Source organism: Danio aesculapii, chromosome 20 (assembly GCF_903798145.1).
Source record: "Danio aesculapii chromosome 20, fDanAes4.1, whole genome shotgun sequence".
Taxonomy (NCBI): domain Eukaryota; kingdom Metazoa; phylum Chordata; class Actinopteri; order Cypriniformes; family Danionidae; genus Danio; species Danio aesculapii.
In genome coordinates this window covers 21,297,730-21,315,770 of record NC_079454.1, presented here as the reverse complement: position 1 = coordinate 21,315,770, position 18,041 = coordinate 21,297,730, and the positions used below count along the sequence as shown (strand labels likewise).

At 36.0% G+C, this 18,041-nt stretch overlaps 1 protein-coding gene across 1 annotated transcript; it reads left to right on the top strand.

Annotated features, from left to right (window-relative positions):
- The first annotated feature begins 1,173 nt into the window (after positions 1–1,173).
- Positions 1,174–16,652, top strand: snapc1a (small nuclear RNA activating complex, polypeptide 1a). The gene is made up of 11 exons (XM_056445443.1): positions 1,174–1,187; positions 1,266–1,403; positions 10,556–10,715; positions 10,828–10,968; positions 11,061–11,162; positions 12,637–12,777; positions 12,866–12,916; positions 13,011–13,073; positions 13,226–13,361; positions 15,980–16,039; positions 16,127–16,652. The coding sequence occupies exons 1-11, from the start codon at positions 1,174–1,176 to the stop codon at positions 16,168–16,170; spliced, it is 1,050 nt and encodes a 349-aa protein (XP_056301418.1). The 3' UTR covers positions 16,171–16,652.
- The last annotated feature ends 1,389 nt before the right edge of the window (positions 16,653–18,041 follow it).

The following is an 18,041-nucleotide window of genomic DNA, read 5'->3' as shown; positions in this document are numbered from 1 at the left end:
GTGATTGTGGAGGCCATTTGAGGACAGCGAACTCATTGTCATGTTCAAGAGACCAGTCTGAGATGATTCAAGCTTTATTAAATGCCGCATTATCCTGCTGGAAGTAGCCATCAGAAGATGGGTACACTGTGGTCATAAAGGGTCAGCATGGTCAGCAACAATACTTGGGTAGCTGTGGCGTTGACACAATGCTCAGTTGGTACTAATGAGCCCAACATGTGCCAAGAAAATATCCCCCACACCATTACACCACCACCACAACCAGCCTGAACCGTTGATACAAGGCAGGATGAATCCATGCTTTCATGTTGTTGACTCCAAATTCTGATCCTTCTGAGCAACACCCATGCTAGATTCAAATTCAAGATCCCCATTCTGATGCTCGGTTTGAACTGCAGCAGATCGTCTTGACCATGTCTTAATGCATTGAGTTGCTGACATGTGATTGGCTGATTAGAAATTTGTGTTAACAAGTAGTTAAACTGGTGTCCCTAATAAAGTGGCCAGTGATGGTATTACAAAAAATGAGTAATGAATGAATAAAGTAGTGAATGAATGAGGTGCATCATCACAAATGATAGCAATTCCTGCTGGTGCCAAATGAAAGAATAAGTTTAAAAGTCAAATACATATAGAAAAAAGTTAATAAAAACAACTTAACTTGTGAATATTGCAAACAATGATTCCTAAACAAAAATATTAATATTATTTTCAATTTTCTTATTTTAAAGATAAGATGTTTATTCGTTATAATAGGCTAACATATATGATACTGAAAAGTAACTATAATCGTTATTTAGTTTGGTAAACTGTAGGAAAACGGGTAGAAGGAAAAGGTACTGATAATTTAACCTTTGCATTGTGCTTTACTATTACCGTAAATGTTATTGAATAGACATTACGGTAATAGTAAAGCACCATGCAACGCGTAATTAAAAATGTTCAGAACATTCAACAGGATATAGTATAATATTGCTAATCTATATTATATGTTCTGTATTTTTAATCAAAAATTATTTTTATCATTTTAGCTATATGGTAAAGCCGTAAAATAGGACGCGCACACGTGGCCACATGCAGCATCGCCGGTTGCGCGCGCACAGGTGCATTGAGTCAATTAAAATTCAAAGTCTATCAGGACTGTAGACAGGAAAAGTTTGATTTCTCAAGGTTATGGCGCGGAGTAAGTTATTTGAAATTTACTTTATATAAAGTTGTTTTTGGCCTGTCCTTTTTTTTCTGACGTGAATGTGTCGAACAGGGAGAGCGAGCGAGTTTTACTGGGTGCCGCCGTTCAAAAGTGACTGTGAGGAGCTGCTGGGCCGCTTCCAGCAAAGCGAGTCCGTGCGGTTTGAGGTGTTTTCGGCTATCTGGAGGGAGCTGGACTTCGCTAGCGTGTTTTCGTAAGTTATAGTTGCACTTCAACATCGATGACATTTTGACCACCGTTGTCGAGTGATCTTACATGAGGCTTGAATGGCTTTATGTATTTTAAATATCAGCAGACGACTTGGTATTTAGGTTGGTTTATTCACTCTAAAAGAGATGGCTGACAACTGCGAAGAATGAAAATCTCTTCACATTTGATATTTTACACAAAATGGTTCCAGAATTATTTTGAATAGCTGGCATACATTCTATGCTATATAAAGGGCAATAGGCCCTTTTTCACACTTCCTGGTTCCGGTAAGCGAAACGGCGTATCACAACATCCGGTTCCAATGGAACCTAGTAAGATAAAATGGCAGAGTCGTCTTGTCGCTGTTATTGCAGCTTTCCCGGCTGTTTCAGCTAAAAAAAAAAAAAAAAAAACGACATCCCTACCTCAATTTCCACGAAAAGACAAAGGACAGAGGAAATCATGGGTGAAATTAATTAGACGGAATGAATGTCCTTCGTTTCAAGTTATATGCCAGAGTACTCATGTGCAGTATGCACTTCAAAGCGGAGATCATTATGTTTTATCAAATATTGGTGGTCTAAGTTTTATGATGTGAAATTATAATATAGACAAAATTCCAGTTAAGTTATCTGCCTTCCACAAACAAGTGCTCCTATCAAGATCATTAATATATAAGCATAATTTTCTCCCACATTGGAATAATAGACAACTAATACAAATGCTATTTTTCTTACAATAAAATTAATTTGGTTAGTCAGTTTTATAATAAAGATGGTATACTTTTCTTACAATGAATTCCTTTCTCATCACAGTATCTCAATAACCCTGCAAGTTTTCCACTGCTATTGGTTCAATTCCTTCAGAGACTCGTTTGTTATTTAGTGGTATTAATCAAGACCATCATCTTTTGATTTTACTACATCTTATGTTGGCAAAACTTGTTTTACAATAAATACCAAGAGTAATAATAGAGCTAATTTTTGAACTGTTTTCCAAAAAGAAATCACTACTGTTCCTTATTTAAAATTTTATTGGATGTGTTTATTAAAGGGTGACTTGATTTGCTGAAAAAAGTGTGGCTGTTACCACAGAAATATCGGGTTAGAAACAAAATTAAAGAAATATCCTATAAACTTCTCCACAGATTTTATCCAGCAAAACATTATTTACAAAAATTTAAAAGTGGAATTGATGTAAATTGTATTTTTGTAATGAATACGAGGAGACGGTTTTACACTTTTGGTATTGTACATACTCAATCAAAAGGAAGAGCTGCAAAAAATTATTACAATTTTCAGTGTTCAAAACCTCTTTTATCATTGTGGGAAAATTTACTAATTTACTAATAAGCAACCAAATTTTAAGGTATTGATCACTGAAATATGCTTGTATATTACCAGCATCAGAGACTCTTTAAACAAGGAAGCCTACCCACTTTAAAAAATTGAACTCTATAATGTATTTATTTAATTATTACATATGTACATTTTGTATATTTGTATTTTATTTATAATTATTTATAATTTATTTATAACATTCAAAGCAGATGAACAAAATGAACTGGAACATGAACTAACTTTAACCTGAAGATTCAGAAACACCCTAAGAATCAGAAATAAGCTACAGACGGACGGTTTTGAAGGTATTTGCTTTAAAATTTTGTAATTAGTGGAAAACTGAAGTACTTTAATAGAATTGTATTTAAACACTAAACACAACAACAAATATCTTTATTTTTTCCAGCGAGTTGGAGCTAAATTATGTTTCCAGACCTGAGTAAACCTTACGAGCATTAAGCAACCTGTCATTATGGGGCTCCTCGTTCTTTCGCATTGACAGCAACTCGCCCGTATCTGACCCTGAATACAAAGGAAGGAGGGGGTTAGCACAGCTTACGGACAACTACTAACATAAAACTAATCCTGCTGGATGTTAAATAGTTATTTTTGCTAACGAATGGCTTGAGTTAGCAGATCTTATGCTGTTGGCTGCGCACCTTACTGTAACCTAACGTTACAATCGCTTCGTGTAAGACACATTTTCTGCACAAATCCCTTTTAAATGCTGATTTATTTAGGCTACGTCAGTTCATTAACCAAGCGAACAACCTGTTCTTGTCCAAATTATGGCAAAGTTGACAGGGAAAATGTCATCCAATGTCCTGAGGCTGTCATGTTTCTGTGATCTGTAAGCGAAATCGGAAACAGCGTAACATTGCTTCGGAGGGCGCTTCCTGTATTCAATTCCTCTGTGAAAAAGGTCTATTGTTATCGTAACACAGGGGTTTTCAAACTGGGGGGGCGCGCCGCCCTGGGGCAAGACATTGAGGTGTGCACTCTAGTAAATTATGACAACGATTTTTATGCGTTCACTAGAGGGAATAATATGATTAACGTTAGCTCCACAGCTAACTATCAGGCACCTGTAGAGTTAATGCGTTCCAGTAAAATATATACAAATAAAATGTGCTTTTTAAAATTAATGACTGTGAATGAATGATAGTCAAACCGGTGAGCCGTCTGACAAAAAAGTGCCCTTCTTAATCAAATCAGCAGGATGCCCCTCTGGATCTTTCACTGAAGCCTAGTTCACACTACAGGATTTTAAACATCGGCAGATCGCTGTGCTGTTCACACTACATGACTTGATTTTTGTGTCTTTTAATTGCTGTGGTGTTCACACTACGCGACACTACGTAAATGATCCACAAGAGGGGGGTGACACACTTCAAGATCTGACAACAACTAGTTCCCCAACAGCTCAGTCCAGCTACCAAACCAGAGCCTATGAAATGTTGAGGGAGGAGTCGTCAGAAAAAGCTGAACACTATTGGCTGCTTGCGTGCTGATTACATCACTGACAGCGTTTCAAGCTTTCAAGAAAGCATTTCAAAACACCGTCAATCAGCTGATGCGTCAGCAGATTATTCGCTCATCTGCAAGGCTCGAGTGGATTGATACACAGAGAGTTTTTAATTTTTGTAATTTAATAACTCTTTGAAATAAAACTAACATATTTATAACACCCTGTCGTTTCCTAAATATCTGTGTAGTTCTTTCTAACATTGTTTTTTAAATTGCAAAACAGTAAAGAACTGAGCATTTCTCCCTTTTATTACAATATTGGTCGACATGACTGCATGCATGTCTGCTACTTTTCGCTGTGAATTTAAATATTTGTGCATTTTTTTTGCCTAGCAACTTCCTGCTAACATAAACATAACTTTCTGATAGCAAAAACATAAATTTACTTCAGATATATCTTTCAACAGCATATTCTGTGCCGGGAAATAGCTCCTGTTTGAAAGTGAAAATGAAAGCGAACCCCAGACCTTTGCGTGTTCTCGTCTCTTAACTACATATTTACAGGCTGTATTACCAAAAAAGATCATATTTTATGGTAATCGTGTCATAAAATTTGATGACAGACATTCAAAGCTTAATTTTATTATCTCAATAGAAGTTTTGAATGTAAATATGGCGTGAGGATGTTTTGTATGAGAACGGTCAGAATGAGCAGTATAGTCATTTTAATAGTTATAGAATTCTAGTTCCCCTGATAATATAGCCTACTCTCGTGTCCGTGTTAACACAGAATGAAGCGAGTGCATCGATGCCCATTCTGGCCAATCACAGACGTTTCTGTTGAGCTCCTGAGCACACAGGCATTCAGCTCATGCCGATATGCTTTCTCATTGGCTGCAGCTTATCGCTACATCTGACCACACATGGGGTCGAGTCGGCCAACTGTTCTGGAATATTCAGCATGCTAGATATTGGATTTCAATCTGTGAGGTGTCGGCGACGCTTCAGCGAGCCTCTTTGATGTGTTGTTCAGTAGTTTACACATAAAGACTGGCGAGCACCGTAGACCCGCAGATTTCTTCCCGATCACAGCCCAATCTGTCAGCGACCTCAATAACTTCCAAATCAGGCTCAAATCAGGCTTAAAATCCTGTAGTGTAAACTAGGCTTTACTTTGAAGACACTACTATGTTACATGGACATCAGTTATTTGCCGTAATAAGACAATAATATAAATAAAGGTGTTACGTGAAGTGCTTTTTGAATGTTGCGTCACCAGGCTATTCACGTTTCCTGCAGAGGCTCATGTAATTTTGGATGTTTCATATTTAATTTTTAGACTTTAACTGCAGTTCGTATCAAGTTTCACTTTCACTCATGAACATTTCAGTCATGTCCCCGTGACAAACTGGGGTATTAGATGCAAATATAAAGTAAGGACTGGTGGAAGAGTGTTGCTTTAATGGAAAGCCGAATGGAAGCAAAAAAAACCTTGTGTGTGTGTGCGTGCGGTTCTTTAATGACAGCCATGTGTGTGGATCTTGTCACAAAATGCTGCGAAAAGTCCAACATGACGGTAATAGTGTGATTTGCAATGTTTACTTCAATAATGCCACTGTTATATGCATACTCCACGTCTTAATTCCATTTCTGTTTAGTTCAGTTATGACTTTAGTCGGATTAAGGTAATAAAAAAATCACTGTTTAAATGGTAGACTCTTAATCGGAGTATTGTCTTAATAATATTAAAATCGTATTAAAGTATTATTGCCTATGTAAACATACTCAGTGTTCGACTCAGCCACACCGTCAGGGCTCTGCGATCTTGGCTTTGCGAAGTAGCATTTTCTGTATGTACATACATCAAAAGCAAGTATGCTATGGCTCACACTTATTGACAGTGGAAGATGATTTCTGGTTAGTCGTGTCAGGAATCTGACCACAGATTAGCATGTTGTCCTCACAGAAACAGGCTCAGCCATCACACTGAATCAGGTAAGCTACATTTATGTTTCAATGTAATTAATTCAACGCACTTTAAATGCAGCAAGTAATATGTGAATGATGTTTGCACATGCATTTTAATTTTGGCTCGAGGGAGGGGTGAGTGTGAGTAAGACTGGACAAATTTGGGGGGCCGTGTGTCCTAAAAGTTTGAAAACCCCTGTCGTAACCTATGATAAGTCACTGTCATATTGGAGTGATATAAACCGATCAAGTCTCTCTCTTTTTTTTTAATTTCCTGACATTAAAATATGAATCAAATCCCAGTGATTTTGAGGCCTACCACAATGTGACTTAAGCCTGGTTTATACTTCTGCGTCGAGTGATCGGCGTGACCCACAGCGTATGCCTTGCGCGTTACTGTGCATTTATACTTCTGTGCGCTGTTTGTGTTGCTCTGCAATAACACATCTGAAACACTAGCTGGCAGTAGGTTTTTATGTTCCTCTGTGTTGAGTTTCTTTGCTGGTGTTTTGTTTTTTCTGAACGCTACCTTAATGTACAAGTGGCTCAAACGCGCTCATTTTGAGGCGAGAACCGGGGGGCGTGTAACAACCTTAATCACAAGGTAAACACAAAACAAAAGTTTCCATCTGGAGTTCCTTCACAGGACTCGACACTTGTAAACTCTCGCTCCCAATGGGTGTGCAGAGCTCTCGGTTCCGCCCACACTCGTCAGCGCTACCAAGCCAACCAATCACAGCCTGCGCTACACGTCATTGCAATATGTAGTTACATTTTTTGAGAGGTCACTATCGGTGAGGGCTATGCGACCACGCGAAGGTTGCGCCAGAGCATACGCATGCGATTGACGCAGAAGTATAAATCAGTCTTTAAGAGTGCGCTTATCCTCGCCCACCTAATTGATTGACAGATGCCATGTTTCTATAATACCATGTATTGGGTTACCATGTGTTTGGAATAAAGACAGTAAAATCACTATCTAATTCAAAACAGCTATAATCACAACGGCCACATGGTGTCAGTAAACGCTAATATGTATGTGTGTGTGTGTGTGTACCGCAAACGGCATTTGACTCATTTCAGACAGGCTTAAATAAACTTTATCACAAATACATGAAATAAACATACTTGGTATTTTTGACTAATGAGCTGTATTTCCGCTTAATCGAGTCTCTGACGGCTGTTTATTTGACAATGCATGATGAGAAGCAGACACGCATGTGGGAACGGTGGACGGTAGAAGCAACTTATTTGCATTTAAAGCTACAGGCTACAAAAACAGCTACAATGTATTCAGACACAAAATTGGACCGATTCTGGAGGCCATAATAAAAAATGTGACTGGTTTTAATTTTCCTTTTGTTTATGTAAAACTACCCAATCTGACCATTAACACCCATTCAATCACGAACAATTCAGCTCAATAAAACGTATCTTTTTATTTAAAAATAGCATTTAATTACATCCCATACAGAAACATTTGCTTAAGTTCTACATTTATTTACTGCTGAGTATACTGACCTGGGGTCCGTTCTTCGTACCTCGCTTAAATGATCTAAGATGATTTGACAGATCCTGGATTTGTTTATCTTGATAACTGATCTCTGGCTAATTTGGTTCTTCAAACAGGTTTGCGAATCAGATTAAAATGTCTGGATAAACTGATCTGAGATCTCTGCGTGTGCTGTGAAGGACAGATCTATCGATCCTCGAAAACATGATCAGCAATGCAACGATTGGCTGATGGCACAGTAGCGCAATGACATCATCTCATTAATATTCAATTATCCATGTGAGTAAACTGACATAGAATTAGCAGTAAACGGTTTGTTAAATTTGTCATGCAGTAACTTTCCACAATTGTTGTGAGCTGCAGGCTTTACACTTTCATGTGTCAAGAGGATTTATGTATTTCAATGCATGTCAATGTATTTAGTTCTACATTTAGAGAAAATTTTCTTTATTATAGTAGCCTAGGCCTAAAGTTTTTTTAATTGGCGTAAGGATTAACTGTATAAATTAATTTAGCATTTTGATATTGGTAAAGGTGTCTGCGACTTTTGCGAAGCATCAAATCACCGGCATATTAGCGGTCAAAACACATGCATGACTGCGTAAATTATCCTTTTTTTAAAAAGTCCAATATTGGGCATGTATGCGTTTGTATCTTAAAAGTTCATATCTTTAAATTTTCTCTAAACCAGCAGGTGACAGTCTTTGTACTTTTTTTTCAGAATGCAGATGGCATAAGTTTTATTAATATATATATTTTTTACTTTATATATAGTTAAAATATATATTTACTATTTTCCAAGTATGTATAACTACTGTAAGAAAATATCAGCATTTGGTACATACTTTCAGTATTATCTTTGCTTGAACTGACCCGATCTAATCCTGTTTATATGAAATGAACCTGCTCCCAAGCAGGTTTGAGCTACCAGAACTGTTGCTATGACAACAAGTCACAGATAGGTTTTGAAGAACTAAACGATCCTGGATAGTGTCAAATCGTCAATATCCAAATCCAGCTAACTGAGTAATCCACATACGAAGAACGGACCTCTGATCTATATTTATTATTATTATTATTGTTGTGGACTGAAGTAATTGACAGCTGTTTTGTTCCATTCTTGATAAGGGATATAGGGTTTGTAAATGGATATATTTGAAAATTAATAAAAAAATATTCAAACAGTTATTATTATTGTATTATTAAATGTATTAAATTTTAATCATTTTTGATAGGGCAAGTGAAAATCTAATCTAACTGGGATATTTAAAAAAATCCTTAGCATTTAGTCCTGTATCTAAAAGTCTGAAATTCCATTAATGGTCTTAAAAATGTCTTAAAGCCTTAAGTTTAACTTAGTGAAAACTGCAGAGACCCTGCTTTCGTTATAGTTCAAGTTCAGTTAGGCTTACTGATTTGATATTTTAAGTCACTTCATTAAATTACTTTGTGTCTAATAATTGATTGTAATTTATGTACAAATTGATATGGTGCTCCATTTAGTCTTTTTTTTTTTTTTTTTGTCTTCGCTTCATAATTAAATTTTTATGCTACCTTTTTCCACTTTAGTAACTTTAATGTTCCTGTTTTCATTTACTTTCGTTCATTTAACTTTTTTTAAAATGTAAGCATAATTCATGCATTCAGACAGTATCAAAGTTAATAGTTCATTGTTAAAAATTACTTGCATGATGATGCAGCCTAAAAATGAAATTATAAATATAATTTTTAAAAAAAATTTCCCAAGTGATGATTCAAGAGTTCACACTTAGCTGATGATTAATTATAAGCTACTTTGGCATGCTGTTCTGGGAGAGAGCCCTGAGCTCATAAAATCCTCGAGCCCGGGGCTCCCTCCTGTTGCAAGGCAAGAGGGGAGTTTGAGGTCAGGTAGATCTCGAGAACTCCCCTGCTGTAGTAACTAATGAAGAGATAGTGATTGTTCTTAAGAGATAACTACTTACTAGGAGCATGTCTATGGTGCTGATTTGGATTAGTCAATTAACTTAAGTTGCATGTTTTTTTTTTTGTCTTTTTTTGGATGGTGGGAGGAAACCGTAGAACCCGGGGGAAACCCGCGTGAGCACAGGGAGAAAGTGCAAACTCCACACAGAAACGTCTGCTGGTTTGGTAAAGCCTGGAACCAGAGACGTTCTTGCTGTGAGGCAACAGTGCTAAGCACTGGGCCACCGTGTCACCCATCTAGGAAGAAGGAGGAGTAGGGGTGGAAGGGGGGATTCTTCAAAACGAAGATACCCAGGGTATTTGTAGTAGCTTAGGAGTCGTCTGATTGGTGCATTGAGAATTGGATGATGCGGATCCAGCCGCTAGCAATCATAAGCACGTGATCCTTTCGAAATTAGTTTATAAATAAACTTCACTTAGCGAGGAAATTTTCACAGTATGTCTGATAATATTATTTCTTCTGGAGAAACTCATTTATTTTAATTCAGCTAGAATAAAAGCAGTTTTTATTTTTTAAAGCCATTTTAAGGTCAAAATTATTAACCCCCTTTAAGCTATATTTTTTCGATAATCTACAGAACAAACCATCTTCTTACAATAACTTGCCTAATTACCCTAACCTGCCTAGTTAACCTAGTTAAGCCTTTAAATGTCACTTTAAGCTGTATAGAAGAGTCTTGAAAAATATTCAGTAAAATATTATTTACTATCATCATGACAGATAAATTAAATCGGAGCTTTAGAGATGAGTTATTAAAACTATTATGTTTAGAAATTTAATGAAAAAATATTCTCTCCGTTAAACAGAAATTGGGGAAAAAAATAAACAGGGCTAATAATTTAGGGGGGCTAATAATTCTGACTTCAACTGTATTTGTTTAATTCTAAATATTTCCTCAACAGTGGAATTGCTTTCAAAGGTGAGAAGAGGTCCTTCACACGGCTTACTTTCACCACAGCCTACAGTTACCTTCTGCCTCCATACAGCTTTCAAATTCGGGTTGGGGCCCTGTATCTGATCTACAGCCTCTACTATATACAACCTGCTTGGCCTAAAGAAAAGGTGATCGGTTTTTGTATTCTTACTCTTTTTAATGAAGACCCGGTTGAGCATTACCTGTTAAGAATTTCCAATTCTGAAAAGATGTAACAGAGTATGTGTCTCTTTTACTCAGATCAGAATTGCTCTGAAGGACTGGTGTGATTTGCAGAAGCTTGTCGCGGATGCAAAAAGTTGCCAGCATCTGGATATTGTTTACATCTTTAAAAGGCTTTTGTCAGGGAAGGCCTTTCATTTTACTGCTTTGCCTAAGAAGGTCAGCAGATTCTGTTTGTGTTGTTGTGCTTTCTGGTAAAGGAGGGTGTTTCAACAATGTCTGAACAGTCTCCAAATGTGACTTGTTCACAGCTAACATTTCAATCAAGTGAACGCATTCAGCATCATGTAAATGAAGAATTTCGGGTCTGTCGAGATGCAGTGGCTGAAGTTGCTTCAGTTGAAATGATAGACGTGAGTATTTAACATGGTAAAATCTGTCTGTCTGTCTGCTTGGCCTTTAAAATCTTTACATTTTCCCCTTTCAACGTTTTAAATAGAAAAACTTTAAACTCTAAAGCTGGATTTATACTTTCCACTTATACTTGCCGCGTTCGCTGTTGTGATATTCTTTGTGACGACAGGGGGCTGTCAAAAGAAACAAATCAGACAGATAAATAGAGATGTAGAACGTTTCCGGAACTCATATCATTAATATCTGTCAAGATTTTAAACTCATAATTTTTATAAATTATTTTAATGATTATAAGTATTTTTATAACCATTCAAGATTTTTTTAAATCAAACTTTGATGCATTACTGGCTTTTGTTCATACCTGGCACAGTTTTACCCTTTAAAGCTTTATTAAAATATTAATGACAACAAAACATGAGTTGCTCTACAAATATATTTTGATATGGCAAGAATAAAAGCAAAAAAAGCACACTTACTAAAAAGTACAGATAGATAAATATATATATATATATATATATATATATATATATATATATATATATATATATATATATATATATAAATATAATTTTTTATTTTTTATTATTATATATTATATATTTTTTTGATTTAGCCCGCTCCACAATTCACACATTGCTATCTGGCTAGTGGACAACGGGGTAGCGCAGTAGGTAGTGCTTTCACCTCACAGCAAGAAGGTCGCTGGTTCGAGCCTCGGCTAGGTCAGTTAGCATTTCCGTGTGGAGTCTCCGGTTTCCCCCACAAGTCCAAAGATATGCGGGACAGGTGAATTGGGTAAGCAAAATTTGTACTTAGTGTATGTGTGTGACTAAGTGTATGTGTGTTCCCCAGAGATGGGTTGCAGCTGGAAGGGCATCCGCTGTGTAAAACATATGCAGTTTATTCAGCTGTGGCGACCCCGGATTAATAAAGAGACTAAGCCGAAAAGAAAATGAAAGAATGAGCGGTCTGGCTAGTTTCTGTCCTCTACTTATGCTAAAAAGGCAATAATGGTCCAACATTCCTGACCATTATCACTAATAAAGCCTAGAAAACAGTGTATCAGTATACTGTAAACTGATAGGTTCAAATATTGTTTTTCCAATTATCAAAGAAATAATTTGTTCCTTAATTATAGTTTTGTACTATTGAATTGTTTTAAATTCTAAATTGTAATATATACATCATTGTAAAACTTAAGACTGGTGGAAACACATTTTTGTAATTGTGTACCTGGGTCTCCACTTTTGCCATGGCCTCTTTTGCTACCATTAGTGTGCAGTCACATATAACCACTTGTAGTTTTGACCCACCTGTTTATAACACTGTTTTAGCGTTGTTGTGTTTTTACATGTTTTTAAGTTAGCATCAAAGTTGGTCTCGACAAACTTGTTGTACATTGCCCCATTTAAAACATATTTTCAAATGCTAAATTTGTCATTTGAGTTGATTTATAAATATTTTGACCTTTAGGAGATTGCCAATGTGCACGGTCATTACGAGAGACTGAAGAAATTGTCACTGCCCACATCGTTTGGAGTGACACTGCTTAATCTGACAGATTCAATTGGACAATGTGTTCTTGAGTACCGACAGTGGCAGGACAAAATCGCAGTGAGTTGGATCAACTAGATCCATTTTCAGTTTAGTTTACTGTACATGATTCCATTTTAGTAGTGTGCGTTTTTATATTTGTACTCAGGCTGCAAAGAAGAAAGACTCCAAAAAGAATGAGACTACTCAGAAATCAGAGGCAAGTTAAAACCTGATAGGAACTTCACGTAGTAAAGACACAATTTATGTTTTTTTTTTCCTGAACTGAAGTCCTTTTGGTATTGTTTCTGCAGTCCGCCAGTAGAGCTGATATGCTTGCCACCATCAAGTCCAAATCCTGTAGTCATGCGTCAAAGGTTTGAACACATTTCTAATTGTTGTAGATGAAAGGAATAACAAAACATGCATAATATTATGTCCATATACATTTTGCCTTATTTTTATTATTATTTATTTATTTATTTATTTATTTTCTTTTCTCTGTGTGGCTTTGGTGAATGGTGTAAAGGGATCAAGATCCAGACGCCACAGACCAGTTGAGATGGCTTCTACGTCAGGTTCTGGAAGTGATCAAGTACTTTTGAAAGGTCATGTGAGACCGCCTTCCCTCAAGACCAGGACCTATAATCATTTTGGAAAACCAGGTTAGAATTGTCTTTTAGGGTACATTTACACTGCAGGTCTTGATGCCCAGACGTTTTTTTTTTTGGGGGGTGGGGGCTAACATCTTTTAAATTCCAGATTTGATACTGAGGGCAACTGATTGTCTTTTGAAAAGTTTACGTGGTGTTTTCTGTTCATATTGCCCTGAATGATGCATATTAAAGTACTGTCAAAGTGCTTAGAATCACCAAGAGGCGACGCTCAATAGAACGTTCCATTGCAACAGCAACGCCCAGAAACAGCCCTGCGATTCTGCTATTTTGGAGTGAAAGTGATCGGCCGTCCATTGTTCCATTATTGCGATGGCAAGCAGCTGCTTTTGAGCATCTCTTTGAGCAACTCTAAAAGAGGGTCATTTCTGAAGAATAGAAAATATAAGTAGAAGTCTTCGCTGTCATTAAAAATCACGGAGGCCATACAAACACGATAAAGTAGTTTTTGATGTGGGGTATACACATTTTTGCATCACCCTAATTTAAGTAAAACTAAAAAAAGTAATCAAAGTTATTTTTTTAACCTTTCATGTCATAACTTAAACGGATATTATATTAAACTTAGTCTTGTCAGCATTTTTTAAATTGTTTTTTCATTGAGATACTATTTCAAATGTTGCTTTTCAATGGGGGTGTATGTTTCTCAGCCAGCAACAGAGTGTCTCTTCTTGGTGATTTTATGCTCTTTGGTACTCATAGATATATACATTAGATGTCGCCTCCCCTGCTGTCTATTTGAAGGAATGCGTCAATAGAGCCGCCATTTTAGTACAGGGTAGCGCTTCTTTGAAATGAATGCGGGACCAAGGTGCAGTTTAGGACTTTGGCCATCCAAAGCTAGAGATATACACATACATACATATCGTCACCTTAGAATTACAAGGTTCTATCTGACATTTGTCAAAACTGAGTTATTGCCATATTCTTCTTAAATGACATCTTATTTACATTTATGGGATGTTTTTTATATGTTGTTTACATTTTAAGACTTTTCATGTAAAAAACAAATGTTACACACATACTGTTTGCTATGGAATGCAAAAACTTTGAAGCTCAATATCTCAAAATCATTCAGAACGCAGATAGAACCTTATAGTTCCAAGGTGACGATATATCTATGATCGGGAGTTTTCCCGGTGGTCGGTGTGCAAATATTTTTTAAATTACGAAAAATTATAATATAACATCACTTTTCTACATTAATGGATGTGGCCGCACGAGCATTGCTGACAAAGAGCATATGTTTGTGTGCATGGAAATGTATTATTCTCCCTCCCTGTTAAATTTGATCTAATCCGAGTCCTGAAGCACACCCTTTCTCCTGCTTACACTTCTCATTGTGATGGAGGGAGGGATTCGTTTGTGAATGAATCCCTGTTATGAATAACTCGTTCACTTTGCCAACAATAATACCAGTTTCAAGCACTGCAGCATCTTGTTGTCATATTTCATTTACGATGTTTGCTTATTTTATTCAACAAAACTAGCATAAGCCTAGAATTTAGTGCAAGTTTGTGCTACTTTACCTCATGGTGAATGGTGTAAGTGACTGTATTATCATCAATAACGTTACTTAAGCACAAAAGGTCATAACATACAAAAACATAAAAAAAAAAATCTTACTTATGAAATGTTGTGCCTTTTGTGATTTTTCTTTGTTTGCTGGTTACTACACCCATACAGAGTGCTAAAGTCCAGCATCTTCACATTGGCACACTGTCTTGACTAGTGCGGTTGAATGACTTTTGTGCTGGGAGCACTGTACAAATGGGTCGGTGCTAACGACACATGCTCAGGGTCCCTATGTGATATCTAGTGTATATATCTATGTTTGATACTGTTTATTAGCTCAGCCCTGCTTTGTTTACAGTGGTAACCTAGGAAACTTTGCTGTTCAGTGCCAGTGTTACCAGACTTTCACAGCAAAATTAGCCTAACGAATATATGCAAATATGCCACTGTCTATTCTAAAAATACGTCATGTCATATTATAAACAGGTTCTTCATCAAAAATAACTGTATAGTATTTATAAAGAGTCTATAATAGTAATAATGCATTAAAAAAACATCTTTCCACAATTCCTCAAAAGCATGGTGTCTCGTATGACTGTTGTGTGACATCCAGTTAAAAATTTAATGGATAAGGGCAGAAAAACAGAACAACTACAATGAAAGTAAGCTTCCTTGCTAGCAATTTTTTAAATCATTGATTGAATATACATTTGCAAGAGTAAAATATTTTAACCATACTACTTAAAAAACAAAAAACAAACTCCAATCATGAGTTAAATTAATCTGTACTTCCCTAAAAAAATTATTATGGTTGGTGACATTTGCCCCTTTCATTTCTTTCAGTGACCTATAACTTGCATTGGCTCGAACATGCATATATATATATATCAAAATCCGTGACATTTTTTTTCCTCCAGCTTACATGTTTTGTTTGTGGGTCACATAAGATGTGTGCAACATGGGAGAAAAACAAGGGAATTGGGTTATTTGAAACCTGTTATGTGAATGCGGCCTTAAATGTGAAAACTGTATTGTTGAACTAGTTTAAATGATGAGTCTTGTTACTGATGCAAGTTTTCCACTTTGGTCTAAAGGAGAGCCAGAACAGACGAAAGACTGGCTTTTGAGTGTGATGGAGGAAGACACGAGTGCATGTAAGTGTTGTTTCATTAAACAAACAAAAGTGCTGTTTTATTTGTTTAACTTGGTGACTTGATTTTTATTAAACCCCCCTCTTTCAGTAAAACGCAAAGATTCGCGAAGATTCAAGTGGCAAAATTACTAAATGGACTGGACAGAGCCATTAAATGTATGTGTGTATATTTGCATCTATACTTCAATTGAAGTTGTCAAGCATTGTGCACTATTACTAGTTTTACAACAACACAGGTTTTTTTTTCTCTTCATATTTATTCTTGAAGGTTAAGTATTGCATTATTTCTTACAATTTATAGCAAATAAGTAATGGTTTCATTTTGCTAATAAGCATTTTTGTATTGGATGTAAAGATCACCATATATTTGTAAATTCTGCCTATTTAGATGAGTGATATTTTCTGAAAGCTGTAATCTTCCTAATCTGGGATTTCATTGCAAGAGGCAGGGGAAGATGTTTTGATTTATATTACAAGGGCACGTGTGATAAAATAAAGACGTTCACAAATAAATGACTTTATAACCTGCAGTGTTTCAAAAAATGGTCTACTTTCATTTCATGCTCCTCTAAGAAATGAATAGCCCTGTCTCCCTCTAGTGGAGAAATCTTTAAAGTGTCATAGCAGTTTTTTTTTTATTTTATTATTTTTTTTTTTTTTTAAGATTTATGCCTTTTTTACACAACAACAGCTATTAGTATGATGTATCCCATAACAGTCCCACAGGGTAAATTAAATTGTTCAGCTTTGGGACACCCTTTTATCTTGCCACAAAGACCCCTCTGTGTCCTTTGGAGTGCTCTATTGACATACCTCTCCTGTAATTACCATGAGAAAAGCAAAGGAAAGGTCTGATTTCACTTTTTGGTATGCTGTTCGCCTTTGTGAGCTCTGTCAATAAAGTAATAATAAAAAAAAACATATGAAGATAAGATTGACATGGATACCCAAATGTTTTTATTTTTAATTGAAAAATATAATGTTTAAAATGTGTTGTTCTATTTATGTTTTGGTTTATTGCTGATCTATCTATCTATCTATCTATCTATCTATCTATCTATCTATCTATATATATATATATATATATATATATATATATATATATATATATATATATATATGTATATGTGTATGTATATTACACGCCAATTTCCTGGCATTTAAAGGCTTAACTAGGCAGATTATGGTAATTAGTCAAGTTATTGTATAATGATGGTTGGTTCTGTAGACCAGTGTTTCCCAACCCTGTTCCTGGAGGCACACTAACAGAACATATTTTGAATGTCTCCCTTATCTGACCCATTAACTTCAGGTGTTGGAGTCTCTTCTAATCTTCTGATGAGTTGATTCAGGTGTGTTTGATTAGGGAGAGGTTGAAAATGTGGACTGTTGGTGTGCCTTCAGGAACAGGGTTGGGAAACACTGCTGTAGACTATTGAGGAAAAAAATATATAGCTTAAAGGGGCTAATAATTTTAACCTTAAACTTGATTTTTAAAAATTAAAACTGCTTTTATTCTAGCCGAAATAAAACAAATAAGACTTTCTCCAGAAGAACATATATTATCAGACCTACTGTGAAAATTTCTCTGCTCTGTTAATCATGAGTTTAAGTGAGTTCAGATAAATTTTTTTTTATTCAAATGTTTTGAATGTTTTTCCCCACCTAGGATTGTTGAACCAATTCGTCTTTTTTGTTTGTTCAGATGGAAAAATAGGAAAATGTATTTCGAACTGCTCAAGGAAACTATTTAAAAAATAAAATAATTTTGTCCAAAAATGTTCTCTAGTTTGCTTGAGGGTGAAGTCAATACCTCCATTTGTTGGAATAGAAATCCTTCTAAATGATATTGAAGGAAAATCTCATTTATTATTCACAAACAACTATGATTGGTGCAGCCCTGTCAGCGCGGAGAAAAGTGACAAGCACCACGTGACTGCACCGCCAACAAGACACTTCGGAAGCTTCCTGGACAAAAAAAATGTACAAATGAAAGTGAATTG